The sequence below is a fragment of the Salvia miltiorrhiza genome, chromosome 3 (assembly GCF_028751815.1).
Source record: "Salvia miltiorrhiza cultivar Shanhuang (shh) chromosome 3, IMPLAD_Smil_shh, whole genome shotgun sequence".
Lineage (NCBI taxonomy): Eukaryota > Viridiplantae > Streptophyta > Magnoliopsida > Lamiales > Lamiaceae > Salvia > Salvia miltiorrhiza.
Genome location: NC_080389.1, coordinates 34,177,753 through 34,201,507, shown reverse-complemented (window position 1 = coordinate 34,201,507; position 23,755 = coordinate 34,177,753). Strand labels below are relative to the sequence as shown.

Below are 23,755 nucleotides of genomic sequence, written 5' to 3'. Positions count from 1 at the left end.
TTTGAATCTTCTCGTTTTAGCAAGGAATGGCTGAGATGAAAGATATGCACATCTGTACTTAATCTTGACGTTCAGCAGTCATCCTTGTAGTTTATTCTAAAAAATGAGATTCACATTTAATACATATTAAGAGCCATTTAATATTCGCAAGTGTATATGCGCTGACTTTGCTTTGAGCCTTTGAACCAAAGGGCTGACGTGACATGAATGAATTTGAGCATGAGTCAGCATGTTGTGCCTTTAATTAGTCTGCTAGGTTAAATTGATGCTTCCATCAACTTAGCATTAAGAGCAGCAAAGTCCTCGTGCTTTGTGGCCTCAGCACGAACCCTAATCAGCTCAGACGCATTGTTGATCCTTCAGGCTAGGATTTTCCCATCAGCCTGGGTCTGTAGCTGGATCTTCAGCTTGGTCTTGCAGCCTTCGACTTCTTTAGTAAACTTCGCCAGCTTATAATACTTGTAATATTCATAAGCTATGTTTTGGTCATCAGCAAGGTTCCATCATTGGGTTTTGGCATTTTATCTAAATATAGAATTTTCCCAACAAGTTACATGCCTTTATGTAGTATATATTGGCCTTTGAATAAAATTTATCAGCTACAGATTAAACAAATGAATCTTCTAACTTATTAACTCCTATAACTTGAACGTTGGATGGACAACGAACTAACAAGCCTAATAGTAAGGAGACAAGCATAAAACTACAGGAAACTAAAGACCAAAAAATTCGACAACTCTATACTAGGGGGCGATTTTTCTACTTCTCTGGTATATTAATTTATGTGCTCCTTCTCCCCTATTTAGGTGGTGATGGGCTCAGGATAGGAATTCCTAGGTGGATTAGGATTAGATCTCTTGATAGACTTCAATTATCTTAAGTTGATCCCAACTTAAATTTAGTCTATTATTATTAATTCATTCCATTAAAGAATAATTTAATATTTCACTATCTATCATTATCCATAATACGAATATGACTCATTTTTATTTAATTATTCTTCGTGTTTAAGAGAGCGCATGTCCATTAATTAATTTAAGCTTATTGACTGCTTTAGGTAATTAGTCTACTATTCAATGTTATAGCTGCTCTAACATAATTATTATATTTGGAATTAATTCCAACCGACTTGGTTTCTAGTATGATAAACCATATGAGTAACTCGAGGGAACATCATCAACTCAATGCATCGAGACACGATTTTTTATATAGTAATATACCAACATTCTTGATAGTAAATTATCAACTGCGCCCCAAACTATCGAAACTATTACTCTCTCAGTCTACGAAAGATGTCTTAATTTATCATTTTGATCTATCAACAAAAAGAAGTCCTAATGTATTTTTAGTAATAATTTGTGGGTCCCTATCTCCACTCACTAACTTGTGTTAATTAACTTTTTCACTTTCTCCACTCAGTAAATAAACAATACAAGTTTTGTTAAAACACGTGTCACCACCCTCCCTTAGGACATCTTTTCGTGGACGGTTATAATAATCATCACCATGATAAATCAAAGCAATGCATAATAAAGCTCGCATGGACAATATAATTAATATAAATTTAGAAATAACAATTTTTTAAGATCTTGTTCTTAATAGTGTCAGCTATTTAGAACTTATCTCGTTGTTAATCCAGTTTTAGTGTTATAATCGCACTAAGTCTAGTACCTATATTCTTTTTAGAATTGTCTTACTTAACTTGGTCTATTTCTGGTTTAAATAATCGATTTTTCACTACAATAAATGCCACAACCCAAATCTAAACCCCATTCCCCTTCCTCCAACACGACACCAAAGCCGCAACCCAAATCAAACCTTCGTCCCCGCGCGCGCGTGTTGCAGTGAAGGTAAGAAAAAGCTGTATTTTTCATAGTTAATTTGGAATAATGAAAAATATTAACAAAAAATCCATAATTAATTTGGAATGAAGGAATATATCAACAAAATTTTGTGATTGCCTATTTGCAATGTGCAGGGCATATAGTGCCAGAATACAAGCCTAAAGAATGAATCGAAATAATTAAAATATAGGAGTATTTACTTTTGTACCCACTGTAAACTTTTTTCCATCTTCATTTCATGCAATAATCAAATCCAATATCCCCCACCCCTCACATACACACATAAGAAAAGTGAAAATCCTCTGCGTGTCTCTCCCCGCCAAACACACAAATCCTTGTTGCCTTCGCTTGCTTCCCCACTCCCAACTACTCGATTCACTACACTAAATAATAAAGGAAGATTCTGCCTCTATCAGGCGGCAACGAAAATGTAACACCCCGTACTTTTCCTTATTAGAAATAGTGCCAAGACACTATTTAGGGTACTGAGATATTGAGATGTTAGATTTTTTATTATCTTAGATGAGACAGGGTTTCTTTATAGATAGAGATATGAGTTGTTAGAACCAATGACGGAGTTAGAAAGTGAATAGCTTTGAGAAAACGAGTTGAGATAGAGGTGTTGATTGAATTGAGAAGAGATTATATTATATTTCCGAGACCGGATATAGAACTACCGGTGAGACTGACTGACCTATTATGTTAATAGGAACAACGAGTTAGAAATGGAGTTGAGAAAAAGAGCGAGAACCCCTATAGAGAAGAGATGATTTGTTTAACTTTGAATGTCATTTGTTTTTGACATGATGTTATGTGAGACTAATTGTTTGATTGATTATGTGACTTTTTGTTACGTGTGCATTCATGATTGAGTGATTATGATTTTTTTTTCTTGAGAATGATAGCACGTGAGTTTTATTTTGAGTTTTCAAAACAAATGAGATTAATTTTTTACCGAGAAATCAAAGAATGCCGGTTTATGAATTTTTTTCCAAACAAAATATTTTTCAAATTATTTTTTTCTATGATGATGTCATTAATTGATTGAGTGAGTGCACTAATATTAGTGCTATATTTGTTTTAATTTTGGTCACAAGAGTTTTGTGCTATAACATGTCATAAATTAGTGACTAATTTTCCATGACTTAAGTTCCTACACCATATAATTCCCAATGAGATTATTAATTCCTAAGTCATGTGCTTATTTTTTTTCTTTTGGACAAGTGTAGAGATTTAGTAGAGATTTTGGGGAGACAATGCATTAATGAGTGAATAGTGTTTTGTCCCTAATTATTCTTAATTGACAAGACAAAACAAAAACTTATCTCACTCTCCCTCACACCATCATTTTCGTTCCCCCATCACTCTCTCTCTCTCAATTTCTTTCTCTTTCCTCCATTGATCACGATTAGAGAAACCTTCCAAGCTTTCCTAAAATCACTTCTATGCAATAATCCTTCACTAAATCAAGCCCTAAACACTTTCTATACTTGATTCAAAGAGATTAGTAGAGTTTTGAGCTTGAAGATTAGAGAGAAGAAATTCTACTTTTCTTAAAGTTCTTGAGTAAGTGTTAAATATCTCTAGATCTAATCATATTTGAGTTAGATATGTGTGTATATGCATGATTGAAGCAAGAAAACACCCCCTCACCCCTTTTGTGAGATTTTCGAAAATATGGAGTTTTTCCCCTTCAAAAATCTTTCTTGTTCTTTTCTTAAATTTGGATGAGAAATATGTTTAATGATGTGTTTTGAGATGATTGATGTGTGTATTGCAAAGCTTGGTCTTGTGATGCAAATTTTTGCATAGTTTAGTTTGACTAAAAATTGGGAGATCTTTGAGTTTATGGTTTGAATAATAAATTGATGATGAGTATGAGCTTATGAGATGATGAACATGATAATTGATGGATTGGATTGATGATTGGAAGTGATGGATGGAATTTTGGAATGAGTTAGTTTGATGAAAATTAGGTATATGTGTCTCTATGCTTTAAATGGTTAATTGATGATTCATGTATGTGATTAAGTGACCTAAAATGATAGATCTAAGGTTAGAGTAATGTTTCATTTACATTTGTGAAGTTTCGAAAAGTCTAGTTTATCAAAAATCGGGAATTTCATGTCTTTTGTGCTTTGGTTTAAGAAAAATATTTTTGGGGTAGCTCTGGTCTCCACTTATTAATGACTACTCTGCTCTGCCGAGTCATTCTGCTCTACTCTGCCGAGCTACTCTGCTCTGACGAATTATTCTTCTCTGCTCTGCCGAGCTATTCTGCTCTGGCGTCTGAGCTGATTCTGCTCTGTCTGTTGAACTCACACTACTCTGGCTACCGAGTAATCTCTGCTCTGGCCACCGAGCTGAGTCTAATGAGTCAAATGTTTGCTTGTTTGTTGATTGTGGAGTCGTTTTGCAACTCTTTTGTACCTACTAGTTTCGTGAAGTTATTGTTACCCAAAAATCATGAAAATTTTATGATAAGTATATATGAGAGTCTTGAGCATACTAGTAAAATTTCAAGCATTTTCGGCAACGTTTACTAATTTTTCAAAAATCAAAGTTTTCAATTGCTCAAAACTGCCGAATATGGTAGACTGTAGGAAAATAGTCATATCTCCTAAAATACTTGGAGTTTTGCATCCTACTTTTTTTTAAATGAAACTAGACTCAAAGAGGTTTCCAATGATATGAGTTTCGACCCCAGTAGAGTTCTGTAGTGAATCTGGTGAAGTCTTTAATTTGTGAAAATGCATAATGATGTTTATTTGTGACATGTCTATGTGTGAACTTGTATGCTTATAGTGCTTATGCATGTCTATGTGCTTGATTGCTATGAGTTTAATCCGAGTTGAGTGTTAAGTCGAGAGTAGGACTTGTGAATCCTTAGGAGTTAAGTATACCTAGGGATTGAGATTTATCTGGGTAAATAGAAGATGAGTGAATAGTTATAGCTTGAGACGAGATTGGATTTTAGTAAATGAGTTTCTAACTGAGGTTTATTTTATCACATGAACCTTCGATGACGATGATGATGATATATGAAGGCCCGAGCGAGACGAAGAAGTAAGTCGCCTGTTTTCTTTCCAAGCTTGAGCAAAGGACTTCAGGTGGGCAATATTTTGAGTATTCTTATATCATATGAGCTTTCTAAAATGATTTGATGACGATATGAGTTTATTAAATGTTTTGAGATAAAAGATGTTTCAAAACTGTTTGACTTGCCAATTTTTGATGTTGAGCCTGTATGTTACCCTCTACTGATGAGATGAGACGAATTCGGTCCTGCCATAAGCGGGATTTTGTGCACAGAGGTGACTGTGAGCCGTCTTCGGGTCGGCCGGTCACGGTACTTGAGAGGGAGGCCTACTTCTCAGTACCTTTGATGATGATGAGTTGTAGATGTGGTGCATACATGTTGAGATCTTTGACTGCAGTCGTTTCTTTATGATGTCATGATTATTAAAAACTGCTTACACAGGTTCATTTATGCTAAATTTATTCCTGTGTATTGCTGAGATTTGACAAGTTTCAAACTTATAGCTCTAAGAGCAACTTTTCTTATTTTTCGGCGTTTGCCCGCTGAGTATTATATACTCACGCCCTGCATGTATTTCTAAATATGCAGGCTAAGCGATGGAGCGAGATTGGACTGGTGCTGGCGGGGATTGTTTTGTTGATGAATTTTCTTTGCTGCTTTCCTTTTTTTGATAGAGTCCTAACGATGATACACTTTGCTTTCCTTTTGAATGTTGATAAAACCTTAATGATGAGATACATTGTTTTCTTTTTAATCAAGCAATTTACTCGCGATTATATGTCCTTATACATATGATCGATTCACCTTTTGCTGCGAGACTCTGAATTTTATGATACCTTATGAATATTGAGCTATACCTCGTTTGTATCTGTCTTCGAGATTCATGATAGTTATGGAGATATGACGATGTTGACGTTTATACCCTTGAGTTGATCTATGATGCCTTGCCTTAGCATGCTTTGATGTGAGCTTCCGCATGATGTTCAATCTAGTTCTTCTTGTCTTTTTATTCTTTTATTATAGTCGTATCGATACTCGGACTCCGCTATTATTAGCGTTGAGATCGGGCTGCAACAGAAAACTACTTCCACAGTAAGAGGGTAATCAAGTTTCCTTTCATGGTTACTGTTCAACGATGCAGTAACTATCGGATTCCCCTGGACCAATTTCTTATGTAAAGAAGAATACTATTTTATCCCAGGCCGCAATCTTATCTCGGGCTTTCTTATTACCCATTTAATATACTACACCTAGTAATCATAACTATGTTCCCTATCATGGTCTTATCCTACTTACCAAACAACATCTTACACTATGATGTTACTATTCAAAATAATTGTATCAAAAACAACTAAACCAAGTGAAGTGTTGCGGAGAAAAAACAATTTGACTTGACGGTCAACTCGAAGTTTAAGGTGATTGGTATGATGGAATGAAGGTGGGAATGGAATGTCGATTCCTACCTTCATTCCATTCTTTTGCTTGGTATATTTTTTTGGTAGGAATCATCATTTCATTTGTAATCAATCACCATTCCTACATATATGGAAATCACCTTTCCTTCCACCTACCATGATATTAGTCATTCCATTTCATTCTTAATCCTTTTAAATTTATGTGCTTGACATGTATATTTGTATGAAACATGCATTTTTATTATTATTATTATTATTATTATTATTATTATTATTATTATTATTATTATTATTATTATTATTTACTCAAAATATAAAAATATTTTTTAAAATAAAAAAATATTTTTTAAAAAATAAAATATTATCAACTTTATATAAGAAATGATCTAATATGTGGATGTAATAGATCTCTGTAGGGATGTAATCGTTGTAAAATATTGATAACAATTTCAATATAAAAATGTAGTCTTGATCGATGGATATAGTAAGAAGAGAGATAGAAGTAAAGGAGAGTTAGGAGAGAAGGGAGGCGAGATGAGAAGAAGAGTAATTCATTTTTCTTAGGGTTCATCCTCCATGCACGTACACTAAATACCAAGGCCTACAAGTGGGGACCAAGGCAAAAGCAACCTAATTACATAACATAAACAAATACTAAAATTAAATAAAGATAAGTTGGGCACGTTGGATTCTCTCTTGCTTCCACGTGTCCTGAAGAGTTAGTCTTTCCCAGTTGACTCAGCCATTAGCTCGATGTCCATTCTCCCCTTCACTCACAATCCCTGCTGTGACCTCCCCTGTTTCAACCAACGGATCCTCTAGCTCTTCACCCATGACCCGCAAATCACTCTCTCTATCCACGCTCCCGTCCTTGTTCGTAATATTACCCCCCGGATTTTCAGATCCTTGACCGCAAGGATCAGCAATAGCGAACTTCCGGCGAAGAATTTCCAGATCTATCCACTCAGCAGTGTCAGCACCCTTTTCTGTCCACTGAACCAAAGCTTGTTGGACGGACTTCCCATTCCTAGAGATAGTGCGGTATTCCAGCACAGAAAAAGGAACCATCTTGAAGTGTTCTTCCGTGTCGACATCAGGAATCTCCATTGAAGGTACAATATTCTTTCCCACACATTTTTTGAGTAATGAAACATGAAATACTGGGTGTATTTTCGAAGACTCGGGAAGCTTTAACCTGTACGCAACTTCACCAATTTTCTCTTCAATCTGGTAGGGACCATAATATTTCGCAGCCAGCTTCAGATTTCTTCTCAAAATGACGGAGTTCTGCCGGTATGGTTGCAACTTTAGGTAAACAAAATCCCCTTTCTCAAAACTTCGTTCAGTCCGTGTTTTGTTAGCATAAAAACTCATGCGTTCCTGAGCCAAGCTCAAATTTTTCTTCAATACACTAACCATAGCTTGCCTTTGAGAAAGCCACTCTTTTACTTCCAGATTTGGAGAACTCAGATAGGCGCCTAAACCGGTATGAGGGGGTGTTAAACCGTAGAGAGCCTGATAAGGAGAACACTTTAAGCTGCTGTGATAGTTGGTATTGTACCAATACTCAGCATGAGACAGCCACTTGACCCAATGCTTAGGAGTAGCACCAGCCATACATCTTAGATACCCCTCCAAACACTGGTTTACTCTCTCCGTCTGCCCATCTGATTGAGGGTGGTATGCTGTTGTCATCTCCAATTTAGTTCCCATAGTCTTAAACAAGCTCTCTCCAAAACTGGCTAGTGAAGACCTTATCCCTGTCAGAAATAATACTGATTGGAGGTCCATGTAGTTTATAAACATGGTCCATAAACAGCCTAGCTACAGTTTGAGCTGTCAAAGGGTGGGATAGGGCTAAAAAATGAGCATACTTGCTCAATCTATCCACAACCACCATAATGACATCCTTCCCAAAAGATTTAGGTAGGCCTTCAATGAAATCCATAGTAATATGAGTCCAAAACTTGTCAGGTATAGGTAGAGGTTGGAGTAAACCTGGATAATGCACATGTTCAGCTTTGTTCCGTTGACAAACATCACACTGTTGTACCATTGACTCCACATCTTTTTTCATATGAGGCCAGTAGAAGAAAGATTTGAGCCTCGAGTAAGTCCCCCATATGCCAGAATGCCCTCCAAAGGGTGTGCTGTGCACCTCACTTAAAATAGTTTGCCTGAGGTCAGTAGTCGATCCTATTACTACTCTCCCTTTGTATTGAATAATCCCTGCAGCCACAGTGTAATCAACATAAGTAGATGGATCAATAGGCTTAGAGATGAGGATTTGTGAATAGTATGCATCCCCTTCATAGCTTTGCTTGACTCTTTGCATCCACACAGGTGTGACAGTGGTAAGAGAGCAACAATCATTTTTCTCTCTAGGATATCTTGATAAAGCATCAGCAGCTTTGTTTTCAACTCCCTTTCTATATTGAATCTCATAGTTCAGCCCCAATAGTTTGGTAATCCACCCTTTTGATCCAATAGGTGTCTTAATGCCTGCTGGTCAGTTCTAATGAAGAATTTATGACCTTGTAGGTAAGATTTCCACCTCTAAACAGCCATGATCACGGCTAGGAATTCCCTTTCATAGACTAAAAGCATTTGGTTCTTAGAGCACAGGGCTTTGCTCATATAAGCAATGGGTCTCTGATTTTGCATTAAAACAGCTCCCACCCCCACCCCACTGGCATCAGTTTCCAATGTAAAAGGTTGAGTGAAGTCAGGAAGTGCTAACACTGGTGCTGAAGTCATAGCTTGTTTCAAATCTTCAAAAGCTTTAGTGGCTTCAGGAGACCATTTAAAACCGTCTTTCTTTAAGAGTTCAGTAAGGGGTTTGCTGATCAAACCATAATGTCTGATGAACTTCCTGTAGTACCCAGTCAGCCCTAGAAACCCTCTTAGCTGTTTTAAAGTCTTAGGCATGGGCCAGTTGAGCATGCTTTCCATCTTCTGCGGATCAGTAGTTACCCCATCTTTTGAGATAATATGGCCCAAGTATTCAATACTTTGCACCCCAAACTGACACTTACTCATTTTGGCATATAAAATGTTAAATCTGAGTACCTCCAACACTGCCTTGAGATGTGCTAGATGTTCCTCATAGCTTTGACTGTAGATTAGGATGTCATCAAAGAAAACCAACACATACTTTCTTAAATAGGGCTGAAATACCTGATTCATTAAAGACTGAAAAGTTGCTGGAGCATTACAGAGGCCAAAGGGCATCACCAAGAATTCAAAATGCCCATGGTGAGTGCTAAAGGCTGTTAAATACCTATCTTCTTCCCTCATTAATATCTGAAAGTATCCTGATCTTAAATCCAGCTTGGAGAAGTAGCTAGCCCCATGCAACTCATCCAACAATTCATCAATGATTGGAATAGGGTAATCATGTTTAACAGTGAGTGAGTTAAGATACCTATAATCTATACACATCCTCCATGATCCATCCTTCTTCTTGACCAAGATTGCAGGAGAAGCAAAAGGACTCCTGCTGTTTTGAATTATACCAGTATCCAGTAACTCTTTCACTATCTTCTCAATCTCATCCTTATTGCTGTGTGTTGTTCTGTAGGGAAATTGGTGTTTTGGCATACTGCCAGGCTTGAGAACAATATGGTGTTCAACCCCTCTTTTGGGTGGAAGTCCCTGTGGCTCATCAAAAATGTCCTTATACTCCTCCAAAAGGACAGAGATAGGTGTGGTAACCGCGTGTGGATCAGTACTTCCCTGAGGCGAGAGCAGGTACATTTCCTCAACATCATTGATGTGGTAGTGTATCAACTGGTATAACCCATCTGTAGTTATCATCTGGAATTGAGCAGAATCTGTGACAGCCCTTAATTTAACTTTCTTTCCCCCAGTAAACACTGTGAAAGTCATGTTGTCATAGTCTAGCCCAATAGGTGTTGAGAACTTCAACCAATCACTGCCAAGAATTAAGTCATACCCTTCATTGCCCAAGAGTCTAGGTGAGAAAGTAAACTGATGGCCTTGGATGGTCCAAGTAAAATCATGAACTCGTTGTTTGCTTATTAATTTAAGCCCGGTAGCAGATTTAACAATGATAGGCCGATCATTTTCAAAAGATACACCCAATTCTTTTGCCATGCCCTCTCTCAAAAAACTAAGAGTACTCCCTGTGTCTACAAGTATCTTTAATTGCTTGCCACCAACTTCCCCTATAACTTTCATAGTGGTAGAGTTTGGGTTGCAAAGCAAAGATTCCATAGTCATATACACCTCATCAAGTGGCTGGTCCTTCCCAAACACAATTTCAACTTCCTCATCTTCATGTTGCAGATGTGCTAACTCTTGTTCCTCATCCATAGTCATGTAAAACACCTTATGTTTACACTTATGCCCAAATATATATTTTTCATCACAGTTATAGCAAAGCCCTTTCTCCCTTCTTGCCGCCATCTCCACACTAGTTAATAACTTGATTGAAGACTTTGTGCTGTTAGGAGTATTTGGCTTGTGCACCACAGTGGCATCGGGTCTTTTATAATTATTCCCTTGCATCTGATATGGCTTTTGAGCTGGCTTGATTCCCTTAGATAAAGCTTCTAAAGTAAATAGTTGTTGCTTGCCGATTTCAATAGCTTCCATAAGAGTTTTTGGTTTGAACAAAAGCATGAAACCTTGCATCTCATCAGACAACCCACTAATGAAACTAGCTACAAAGTATTCTTCAGCATAACTCATGCTATTGCTCAGTAGCAAGCATGCTCTGAGCTCTTCAAACTTCTCCACATAACTATCATAGCTTCCTGTTTGCTTGAGATTTTTGAATTCCATCACTATCTTACCTTCATTTAAATCATCAAACTTAATGGCTACCACCTCCAGAAATTACTCCCAAGTAATAGCAAACAGTTGATCACAACCAAAATTCTGTAGCCATTGGAGAGCTTTACCTCAAAATTGTGGACAGCTAGTTGGACCATGTTTTCATCAGATATAGCAGCCGATAGCTTAAAGTAGGTATTACACTTGATAATCCAAGCTCTAGGATTAGTGCCATCAAACTTAGGAAAATCAATTCTATGAAATGAGTTTCCTAGACTTGAACCAGATTGACTAGAGTAATCTGACTTAAATCCCAAAGAAAAATTACTGGATTTAGAAGGATTACCTTCTTTCCTTGCAGTAAATGGCGTTGGACCCAGAATAGATGGTCTCTCAGTATCTTTCCCTTTGTTCAAACTCAGGAGATGATGTTTGATTTCGTCAAATGATTTAGCCATCTGATCATACTTGCTGTCTATCTTCAGATCAAGGCCTTTGATCTGCTCCTTCAACTGATGTTCACTAACATTCATTTTTAATGTTTCTGCTTGCATTTGCTGATCCAGTTTTTTATGCGCTTCTTGCAGCTCTTTGACACGCGTACCGTCCGCCATGCCGATCTTTGCTAAATAGAAGCAAAAACCAAGCTCTGATATACCAATGTAATAGATCTCTGTAGGGATGTAATCGTTGTAAAATATTGATAACAATTTCAATATAAAAATGTAGTCTTGATCGATGGATATAGTAAGAAGAAAGATAGAAGTAAAGGAGAGTTAGGAGAGAAGGGAGGCGAGATGAGAAGAAGAGTAATTCATTTTTCTTAGGGTTTATCCTCCATGCACGTACACTAAATACCAAGGCCTACAAGTGGGGACCAAGGCAAAAGCAACCTAATTACATAACATAAACAAATACTGAAATTAAATAAAGATAAGTTGGGCACGTTGGATTCTCTCTTGCTTCCACGTGTCCTGAAGAGTTAGTCTTTCCCAGTTGACTCAGCCATTAGCTCGGTGTCCATTCTCCCCTTCACTCACAATCCCTGCTGTGACCTCCCCTGTTTCAACCAACGGATCCTCTAGCTCTTCACCCATGACCCGCAAATCACTCTCTCTATCCACGCTCTCGTCCTTGTTCGTAACAGTGGATTGAAATTGATGCAACACATTACACAATCATATACATGGATAGATATATTAATAAAATAAAATATTTTCATTTTATTCCTAAACTTTATTTCTAGCTACCAATTATAGGAATTGAATTAAACAAAGAATCACAATTTCATTTCTTTGGTATTCCTTGTGGTGGGAATTATCACATATAGCCAATTTTGTTTAAAACATAAGTTTTATAGCCCTAGTTTATAATAGATAAGTTATATAGCCATTTTAGGCTTAAAAGACTATAACATCCTTTGACTTTTTTGAAACTTCGAGTACTCGATGGCACCATCGTGTACACCATCAAGTAATAAAAAAATGAAGATTTTCTACAACACTGTCGAGTAATCGAAGTACTCGATGGTGTACACGATGGCACAACGAGTACTCGATGGTGTACACGATGGCGCCATCGAGTACTCGATGGTATACTCGATGGTGCCATCGAGTACACCATCGAGTACAAAAAAGTCAAAGGGTGTTATAGTCTTTTAAACTTAAAATGGCTACATAACTTATCTATTACTCCCTCCGTCCCATTATTCATGGCTCGTATTCTTTTTTGAGCCGTCCCAAGCTACTTGGCTCGTTTCTTTTTTGAGCCATAATTAGGGAACTATTAACAACTTAATTAAGTTCACTATATAAAGATAATTAGAAACCCTAAATCTACCCAACCCCTCCCCAATTCACTCTGCCGCTCTATGCTCTCTTTCTCTCTCATATGCGCAGCCCTCCTGTGGTTCAAAACCCTAAATTTCGCCGCCCTCTACCGCCTCTATTGCTACCCTTAATCGCAGTGATGAAATGTCCATTTCCTTGGAAAGAGTATCTGAGCGACGAGTACATCCCTGATACCGAAGATTCGCTCGGCTTCATCGACGATCCGCCGCCTGTGTACTTCTCGTTCTCCATGTCAGAGGTGTTGACGGCGGCCTCCCAGGAGTCGTGGCTCGGTGCATCTGAGGTTGAACATGAAGGAGAGCTTAGGTGCGACGAGAGTCCATCCCCTCCGCTTCGACCTCCAATCTATCACCGCCCTTGTCCCGCAAGGCTCAGAAAGTATGGAACCCCCTCCTTACCTCTCTCATTTACTCTGTCCCCTGATTTAGGTCAATATACTGATCTTCTCTGTTACGAATCATGGGCATCGGTTTTTCTGAGCGAGGAAACCCCTAGATCTGATGCCAAATTGAAAGATTTGGCGGCAAAATTAGGGGTCAAATCGGAGGAATCAGGGGCCAAAACGGAGGAATTGGGAGGGAAATCTGACGAGTGGTGGCTCACGGCATCCGAAGGCCACCGTAGACTACTCGCCACACTGCTTCCTGCCTTGTTTTGGGTGAGATCTTCCATGTTTTTGGTGAATGTGTGCTGATTTGAAACTGTAATCTTGTTGGATTTTGGTGATTATGTGGCTGCATGTGAGAGAACTAGGGTTGATGGTTTATTTGGGATCTGAAATGATAAAAAATTACTCATACTAAAAAATTGGTGCACAACTATGAATTTATCTTGAGATGTGTGAGTATGAATGTGTGCTGTAGGTGAATTATGGTGAATGTGTGCTGATTAGGTTGGTGAATGGTGGTTATTGTGTTCTGAATTTGGTGGTGAATGTGTGCTGATTTTGTTGGTGAATGGTGGTGAATTTGGTGGTGAATGTATGTTGATTTTGTTGGTTATTTGGTGGTGAATATGTGCTGATTTTTATGTTGAATTGTTCATGGGATGATGCCCACTACTCTACAAGGTAAAGTAGTATTGGTGGCTGCCCAAGAACTGTGCAAAACATAAGAGCATATCTTGTGCAAAAATTAAAGCATTCATTCACATTACACTGCCTTACAAACTGGTCAGTTTTCAAAAGATGATTTAAGCACTATTCATTTTCAAAAAACCAAAAATTGTGATCTGCATTTGCACTATTTGTTTTCAAAAAACCAAAAAACCACACTGCATTTGCACTATTCAAGTAACATTAAGGCATTGAATTGTGATTCAATGCCTTAAACTGTTGCTTGATGAAGACCTAAGCGATGCTCTAGGTCTTCAATGCCTTCCACTTCACCTTTCTCCCGTAGATAAGATATGCAATCTTTCACCAATTCTGTGGGGACTTCCAAACATAAAGGAAGTATCTCCTGTCTTAGCATGGACACTTTCTTCATATGGGGCAGTTTGTAGCAATTCTGTCCCTTCACCTTCATTATCTCTATCATGCAACCTTGCAAACTTAGGAAAACAAAATTCAATGTCATTGGTGCAAGTTCATTGAATGAAGAAACCACTGCATTTACTAGTTGATCAACATTAAAGCAAACACTCTCTGTTCGCAGGCTTTGAATAGCCATGAACCACCCTAGGTCATTAATGTTAGTATCAGGGGAGTTTGGAGGCTGATGTACAATGTTGATGTTAAAACCATCAGCTGATGCACACTCTCTAAACTCTATGTCATCATTCTTGATGTGTGGCCTAGCATTGTCTTGTTGAATGAAGATAGTCTTGCTTGCAAATGAAGGCCACTTGGCTTTAATGGCTGGAACAAGTTGTTTCATTAACAATTATGCTGTCACAATATTGAAAATGCAGTAGAACACCAATGAAGAGCAACAACTTAATTAAAAGCATTCATACTACACTAGAACATCTATAAGTTCAACACCTATCATTGTAGACTTACAATACATGCACATAGGGGTGAGCATAAACCGAACCGAACAGAAAAAACCGACCGAACCGACCATTTTTGGTTCGGTTTGGTTCATATATATTTGGGTCGGTTTTCGGTTCGGTTTTTGCATATGAAAACCGACCAAATTTCAGTTCGGTTTCGGTTTCCCTTCCATGGTTCGGTTGGGACCGAACCGAACCGATACATACATATATATATTTTATTAAATATATTATAAATAACATATTAAATATTCTAACTATTATATTTGAATTTGAAAACCCTAATTCTCTAAGTTAGTCACTGCGCTGCCCCATTCTTTTTTTCCTATTTCATAATCCTAATTTCCTCCTGCTACAGTGACCTACTAACTTAATCCCCCCCCACCATCTGCTCTTCTCCGGATACCCCCCTACCTATCTGGCTCTCGGCTCCCCCTTCCCCGAGCTGCGGCGTCGCGTCCGGCATCACTCACCGGCCTCCCCCTCAGCCCAGCGACTAGCAGCAGCAGCCTGCGCCGATGTCGTCAATCCAGCAGCAGCCCGCGTCGACGCCCTCCCCTGCACCACTGTTATAGCGGCACAAACCTCTGCGGCACCACCTCCCCGGCCTGGCCTCCCCTCTGCCGCCAGCAGACCTCCCCTCTGCGGTTCGGTTCGGTTTTCGACCGAAACCGATCGGTTTCAGCTGGTTCGGTTTTGATCGGTTTTATATGCTTTGGTGGGTTGGTTCGGTTTGGATTTTAGACCTATCGGTTCGGTTTCGATTTAAACATATTGGGTCGGGTCGGTTCGGTTTTGAACCGATGCACACCCCTACATGCACAATTCCTGCCCTAGCCATACCTTCTTGATGAAGCAGTCTTTGAGTACTTGTTTTGTTATGCTCTGGATTGGCTTTTGCTCAAGTGTCCCTGCTTCCCTATTCTTGCTTGACCTCTGTGCTGGTACCATTTCTGTTAAAGGGAATATGCCTATCTTTCCATCAAATAGAACACTCCCATCTTCACCAAAAATTGGTCGGCACACAGCGCATAAGAACATTACCTTTGTGATAAACTTTTTACTCTTGCAAGTTCTATGTGGCTCAGCCTCTGCTGGAGTTAAATAGAATCTGTGAGAAGATTTGGTGATGTAGAACCACTTCTCATCGATATGGATAGTGTTTTGCATGCACTTGAACTGCAATTTCTCTAGCAGCCTGTCATACTCAATATGCTCTAAGCAAAACCGCATTCTTGACAGCTTATTTGGGGCTGTAAGTTCAAGTTTTATAGCATTTGTATGAGCCTTGATCAGCCCCTGATCTATCCACCTCCCTACAGTACTCTTGCTGCAGTTGATGCCACTAGCTAATCTTCTTATGGTTGATCTTTTAGATAACTCAAGGCTTGCAATTAGCTCTAGATCAATTTCAACTTTTTTTCTCCTTGGTCTACATATTTTCCTGCTTTGTGAACTTATGAACTAACCTTGTTGTTGTTTTTGCTTTGCCTCAGCCCAAAGACGACAAACTGTTCTCCGAGATACACCGAACTTGAGCTCGGCAGCCTTCATTTTGCCTCGTGGTGGCTTGCCATTCTTGCTGTCAATGATCAAGAATTGAATGAGTCCAGCTCTCTCCTCACTTGTCAAATCTTTTCTCCTCATTTTTTATTTTTTAGATATAATGGTATAATGATTTTAGAATGTGCAATGACACACTTTTTATAGACAATATGTGCTGTGCATTTTGTAGAGGGAAAGCCTTCTGTTGTAATTCAAAAATTTGGCAGGAAATGAAAATTTCGGTTGACAGCTTTTTTGGCAAATTTGGCGCCTTTTTTTTGCAATATGTTGATGCCTTATTTTTAGTCTGCCGCCAAATACTTTTAATTCATCTTGCAGATTTTATTTTTTTGTTTATGCTAGAAACCACTTTATTAAGAAAGAAGGTTAAGGAATAAAATAATTGAAATAAATACTTTAATCTTGTGGTCCCTACTACTTTTACAACTACTTTAACTCTCCTAAATACCCGTGCCTAAAAGTTTTGAGCCACGAATGTTGGGACGGAGGGAGTATAATGTAGGGCTATAAACTTATGTTTTTGTGAAAGAGTGCTATAATAAGATTTCCCTCATTGCTAGTGCATACCAAGCATAGAAATCCCTAAGATTTGTCATTCATTTCCCACCCTCATTTCATTCTACTTCCATTCCATTCCACCCTTATTCCATTCCATCATACCAATCACCTATATGGGTGGTATGCATGAATGGAATGACCATTTGTGTGTCCATTCTCAATTCTATGGTTGGTACGGCGTAACGGGAATCATCATTTCCGATGGAATGCTAATTCCCATAGTATAGTGTATTCCCACGATTATGGAATTACTAAAAAATAATTGTTTTTTTTCTTTTTTAATGAAACTTTGTTTATCTACTTTTTGTTTTGACAATTTTAATAATAATAATAATAATAATAATAATAATAATAATAATAATATAAAAGTAATAACAATAAATAAATAAGTAATATTAATAGTAAAATAATAATAATAATAATAATAATCATAATAATAATCATAATAATAATAATAATAATAATAATAATAATAATAATAATAATAATAATAATAATATGTTGCATTTATTTTATATCATTCTTATCCATTCATTCCTAATAGATACCAACAATAGAAATTACTCACTCCGTCCACCAATCAACTTCTCATTTAGTGGTCGGCACGGAAACTAAGAAAACTGAAAAACGTGGTGTAAAAGACTAAAAGGGTAGTGTTAATGTATTGTGATTACTTTTACTAATCGTTCACTAGCTATTTGACACTATTTTAATGCCTTGACTTCAAGTTTTTTTTTTATAAGCTATTTCTTTCTTCTTCTTTTTTACTCTTTAATTAAATAAACTAAAAACTGAAACATAATTAAAATAAAAATTGGAAAATAAATTTTTCAGAAAATAAATAAACTGAAAATTCGAAAATAAATAGATAAATAAACTGAAAATTCAGAAAATAAATAAATAAACTGAAAATTCGAAAATAAAGAAATAAACAAATAAATAAATTGAAAATTCAGAAAATAAAGAAATAAATAAACTGAAAAATTCAGAAAATAAATAATAAATAAAATGGAAAATAAATAAACCGGAAATAAATTTTTCAGAAAATAAATAAACTGAAAATTCGAAAATAAGAAAATAAATAAACTGAAATTCAGAAAATAAATAAACTGGAAATTCAAAAATAAATAAATAAATAAACAGAAATTTCAGAAAATAAATAAATAAATAAACTGAAAATAAATTTTTCACAAAATAAATAAACTGAAAATTCAAAAATAAATAAATAAATGAACTGAAAATTCAGAAAATAAATAAATAAATAAACTGGAAATTCGAAAATAAATAAATAGATAAACTGTAAATAAATTTTTCAGAAAATAAAAAAACTAAAAATTCAAAAAAAAAATTAAACTGGAAAATTCGAAATATTCTACTCCATTTAATTAACATCAAAATTGGATTAATAAGACAAGTAATGATAGAGTGTGGTGGGTCCAATTGGTAAAGTGTAGTAATTTAAAAAGTAAATGATGGTATATATGTTCAAAAATGAGAGTGAGAAGTTAATTGGTGGATAAAATTTTCGAGGCAAATGAAAAGTTAATAGGTGGACCCAGGGAGTATATATTTTATTTCATTTCATTCTTATTATCATTTCATTCCTAAATTCATTTTAATCTCCTCTAACTCTATTCCTGAATATCCACCTTTAGCTGGAAATTTTAAATTCAAAATAAATAAAAATCTCGAATAGCCCGAATAAAGAAAAGTCTGAAATCGAGTGCGTCGACCGAATTAACAGATCCCTAAATGGAATGAATGATTGTGCAGCAATGAATATTACAAGTTGCGAACCCCGTTAATGGCCGGATACCTGCGGCTGCGGCTCGTAAACAAAATGATTAAGCCGAAGCTTGAATTTATCCTGCCACAAATCACGTCCAAATCCACTACTTTTGACCTCCACCACCACCAGTTGTTCCGTTAGCCGGTTAATCTCCACCATAATTACATATTTACAGTTCTGCCCATGCAGCCGCACCCCCATTCCCTTCTTTGCCACTCCCATCCCCTCTTCCTCCGCCACCGCTTCCAGCCCCTCGATAATCGTCTCCGGCGACTCGTCCGACACGAACATCTCCGAATTCACGCGGTAATCGAACAAACCGGAGAGATCCGCACCGGAGGAGTAGGAAATTAGGTCGAAAGCGTTGAAATAACGCGCTTCCTCGCTGGATTCCTTGAATTCGAACTCTTTATCAATTGGGTGTTTAATTTCTTTATACCCCTTTTTAAACCACGGATCCTTTAGAATCTCGTGGACCGTGATCCGGGTATTCGGATTCGGGTCTAGTAGGCGGGTGAGGAAGCGCCGGAGCTCCGGCGAGGTCCATTTTGGGCACCGGAATTCGCCTTTGTAGATTTTCCTGTACATAGCCATTAGATTGGTGTCGTTGAACGGTAAATAACCGGCGTTGAGGACGTAAAGGATTACGCCGCACGACCAGACGTCGATTTTGGCGCCGTAGTAGCCTTTCTTGGCGAGGATTTCCGGCGCCACGTAAGCCGGCGTGCCGCACAGGGTGTGGAGCAGGCCGTCCTGTCGAGTCTGGCCCGTGACGGCGCTGAGGCCGAAATCGGTGATCCTCAAATCCCAATTCTCGTCGAGGAGCAGATTCTCGGGCTTGAGATCGCGGTGGAAGACGCCGTGAGAGTGGCAGTAATCGACGGCGGAGATGAGCTGTTGGAAGTACTTGCGGCTGAGATCCTCGCTGAATCTGCCTTTGGCGATCTTGGCGAAGAGCTCGCCGCCCTTGGCGAATTCCATGACGCAGTAGACCTTGGTCTTGGTGGCGAGGACTTCGTGGAGGTTGACGATGTGGGGGTGGCGGAGGCGGCGCATGATAGAGATCTCCCGCTTGATGTTGGCGGCGAGGTTCCCCTTCACAATCCGCTGCTTGTTGATGGCTTTAATCGCTACGCTCTGCCCGGTGCGGATCACGCGCGCGTGGTACACCTTCGCGAACGCACCACAGCCCAGCAGTCTCCCGAGCTCATACTTTTTGAAGAGGTTGCGGCTCAGCTCCTCTCCGCCGCTGCTGCTGCTCGCCATCGACGACACTGAATTTGAATGCTCGCCGGTGATCTCTGGCATGATTTGATCCAGAGATCGCGCCGCCAATATAGCCCCTCGCGTCTCTGTCTTGCATTAATTGGTCGAGCAATCAAAAATTTGCTCGATACTGATTCCAATTCAGAATTGATCGAGAATATTTCCTTTTTTTCAGAGGAAAAAGTTTATGTTGATTGTACCCTTGAAACAGAGAATTTGGTTTATGAACAGAGAAAAGATCAGCTATGGAAGCCGATAGAGAGGGATGGTGGAGGTGAGAAGATGAGAGAGAAAGAAAAGAAATTAAATTCGATAAAAAGGGCAATGATTTGCAGAGATGATGAGAATAGTGGACGATGAATTTGATGATGAGGCTTGCCAATTGGGATTGGGCTCTCAACTATTTATTTAAAAGTTTTTGTCCAGAAATTACCGTGTCAAATTAAATTGTATTTTATTCCACGTAATCTTTTTAACGTCAACCCAACGTGAAATCGAGTATATAATAGGATTAAGCCTTAACCTATGTGGCATATCTAAAATTTCCCCATTTCAAAATTTATCATATATAATCTTCATCATTTATTAATTAATTAACTATTACATTCTATATAAAGATTCATTAATCATAATAAATATAATTAATAATAAATGTATATATATATATATATAATAATATTAACATTACATATAATCTAAATTAATAAATTTTATTATTTATTTTTTCTAGATAAAAATTAGACTTACATGTCTGATAAAAAAAAATTATAATCTATATACGATAAATTATTTTAATTGAATGTTAGTGATTAGATATATATTTGTTATTGATTTTATATTTCTCAATAGCGTACATATTATATGTATATGTTGCAATATATTATATTGTATGAATATATATATATATATATATAATATAATATTTATATATATATAATATTTATATTCTTAATTTTCAATAAAATTAATTTTGAATTAAGTTTGAATTGAGACATGCACGTATATGTAAATTATAAACGGGTCCGGTCATTGATTTACATGTTTGCATAATAAGGCACAAATTCTATAAACTGATTACTTTAAAATAAAATCTTATTTTATGTATAAAATAATTAAAATTTTATTTTTATTTTTTATGAAATAAATCCATACATTTTATTTATATAGGGAAGAAAAATATATTTTTCATTTCTGCAAACTTTATTTGTTTCTGTTCGTCCATTACTACAATAATAATAATAATAATAATAATAATAATAATAATAATAATAATAATAATAATAATAATAATAATATTAATAATAATAATAATATCTATTCTATAATATGATTAGGCCTTAGCCTACATGGCAGACCTCAAATTCTTTCTTTTCAATCTCAATCTCCAACGTGACATTTGAGAATCCAATCTATATATTCTCATTCTCACTTTTAAAACAAAAGTCACGCCTCCCTCTTCCTCACCCCATCGCTGCCGTCCCTGAATCCGGTCTGCGTCGTCTCCCCCTTCACTGTCTCTCTCTTCTCTCAATCCTTTTCTCTCTCTAAAGTCGATTGCACACTCAAATCGAGCCCTAATTCCCCCCTTAAACTGCCCGCCTCTCTCTCCCTCTAAATTCAGGCGTCGCCGCCGTCCTAAGGGCGATGTTGCTCCGCCTCATCTCTGACTCCCTTTTCCATTCCTTAATTAGTTAGATTCTATTTCCACTTCTTAAACCCATGAGAATTCTCCATTCAAAGCAATTAATACAAGAGCCCTAAGATTTCTTTTTCCTATAACCCGTTGCCGTTCCTTCTTCTAGACTCCGACGAAATAGTCGTCGCTGAGCTTGCGGTTCATCCGCCGCCGAGTCACCGCTGAGCCCTGGAGTTCGTCCACTGTGCCGTCGACCCCCACCCCACCGACGACTTCTCTGTTTTGATACCTCCATTTCCTGATCTGCCGTGATTCTTCTTACACACCTATGGTAAGTATTAAATTAGTTTCCTAATTTAATAACGCGTTTCACTATTTTAAATATAGAATGATTATTATTTTAGAAAGAACAAATTTTGGAAAGAATTTTGGCATCTGCTATCAAGCGTGTTGTGATTGTTGCATGGAAGCAATATGATTTATCAACTCTGATGAGGGGTGAAATATGCAAGGTCCTAAGATCAGGACACGTGGCTTTGCTTGGAATACCAAAGTGGAATACCAAAGATGAGCAGCAGGGAGCAAAGAAGTTGTGAGAAATAGGCAGAGGGAAAAGTCCAGAGTAGAGCTAACCAGAGCAGAGCAGAGCTTCCAGAGCTAGAGCTAACCAGAGCAGAGGGCCAGAGCCAAGTTGCCAGAGCAGAGATGCCAGAGTAGAGTTGCCAGAGCAGATATGCCAATGCCAGAGCTAGCCAGAGCAGAGATGCCAAAGCCAGAGCTAACCAGAGCAGAGATGCCAGAGCAAAGCTTCCAGAGCAGAGCTGCCAGAGCCAGAGCTAACCAGAGCAGAGCTTCCAGAGCAGAGGGCCAGAGCCAAGTTGCTAGAGCAGAGATGCCAGAGCAGAGCTGCCAGAGCTAAGTCATTAAAGTCAGAGCCAGAGCCAAGTCGCCAGATCCAGAGTCAGAGCTAAGTCGTTAGAGTCAGAGCCAGAGCCAAATCGCTAGATCCAGAGTCAGAGATAAGCTATTGGAGCCAGAGCGCGGAGCCACACGCCAGAGACAATTCTCCAGAAGGCGGAGCTACTTAGCAGAGCGGAGCCATAGAGTAGAAGTCTGCCCCAAGGAAGGAAATCCAGAGCTACTAGACAGAGCGGGATGATGAGGACAGAATCCAACTCTGTAATTAGGGGACAACGACCTGACAAGTTATAATCTAATAATAGCCTTAATTAGTTTAATGGCGAGCATGCGGAATAGATGACCAAACGAATTTACTACTTTACCCCGACTGTAATGCCTATAAATACCTACGATGATGAAATAAAGCACACGCTCTCTCTTTTACTGCTTTAAGAACTCTTCTCTTTCCTTTATCTCTAGAGTTTGAACTAATAAAATTACATATATAAATAAAATATCTAAATTGTTAGAGTTATGTTTGTTAGATAGTTGACAATTGGAGTCATGGTTGAATATAATTTCATATTTGATGATGCTCTCTCAAACTTTAAATGAAATGATGCTTAAAACTCCAGACGAGATGATGCTCTTTCAAGTTTTAGACGAGATAATTCTCTTTCAAGTTTCAGACAAGATGATGCTCAGAAGTTAGAGATCTGATCTGTCAAGTTTGCGACAAGATGATGCCCACAACTTGGTTGGTCTTAAAACTCCAAATGATACGATGTTCGATAAATCAATTATGGTATTTTAAATATCAGGCGAGATTATTTTCATAATTAGTTATGCTTTTAGAAGTTCAGAATTATATGATACTCACAATTCAATTATGATTTTTCAAACTCCATATAAAATTATGGTCAAATAGCAAAATAAAAAAAATTAAACAAAATTAATAAATCTTGTAACAACAAATGCAACAAATCAATCCTCCATCATACCAATGTCAAATTTATATGTATTTCTACTCTTTTTTTTTCTTACGCGTCAACTTTTTATAAATTTTATATGAAAACTAACGGGTATTTTTATGATCTCA

General features: G+C 37.6%; 2 protein-coding genes and 1 long non-coding RNA gene across 3 annotated transcripts; 1 reads left to right on the top strand and 2 right to left on the bottom strand.

Moving 5' to 3' along the window:
- Positions 1-3,218: 3,218 nt before the first annotated feature.
- LOC131016420 (uncharacterized) lies at positions 3,219-5,738 on the top strand. Its single transcript, XR_009098988.1, has 3 exons — positions 3,219-3,410; positions 4,892-4,954; positions 5,473-5,738. It is a non-coding gene; the product is annotated as an uncharacterized LOC131016420 (long non-coding RNA).
- An 8,533-nt stretch (positions 5,739-14,271) lies between these two features.
- LOC131018692 (uncharacterized) lies at positions 14,272-16,588 on the bottom strand. The gene is made up of 4 exons (XM_057947405.1): positions 16,411-16,588; positions 15,785-16,341; positions 15,415-15,499; positions 14,272-14,804 (listed from the first exon to the last, which is right to left on the bottom strand). Exons 1-4 carry the CDS (start codon positions 16,586-16,588, stop codon positions 14,272-14,274), a joined length of 1,353 nt encoding a protein of 450 aa, XP_057803388.1.
- Positions 16,589-18,734: 2,146 nt separating this feature from the next.
- On the bottom strand, positions 18,735-20,610 carry LOC131016418 (CBL-interacting serine/threonine-protein kinase 14-like). Its single transcript, XM_057945116.1, has one exon. It carries the CDS (start codon positions 20,160-20,162, stop codon positions 18,867-18,869), a length of 1,296 nt encoding a protein of 431 aa, XP_057801099.1. The 5' UTR covers positions 20,163-20,610; the 3' UTR covers positions 18,735-18,866.
- Between the last annotated feature and the right edge of the window lie 3,145 nt (positions 20,611-23,755).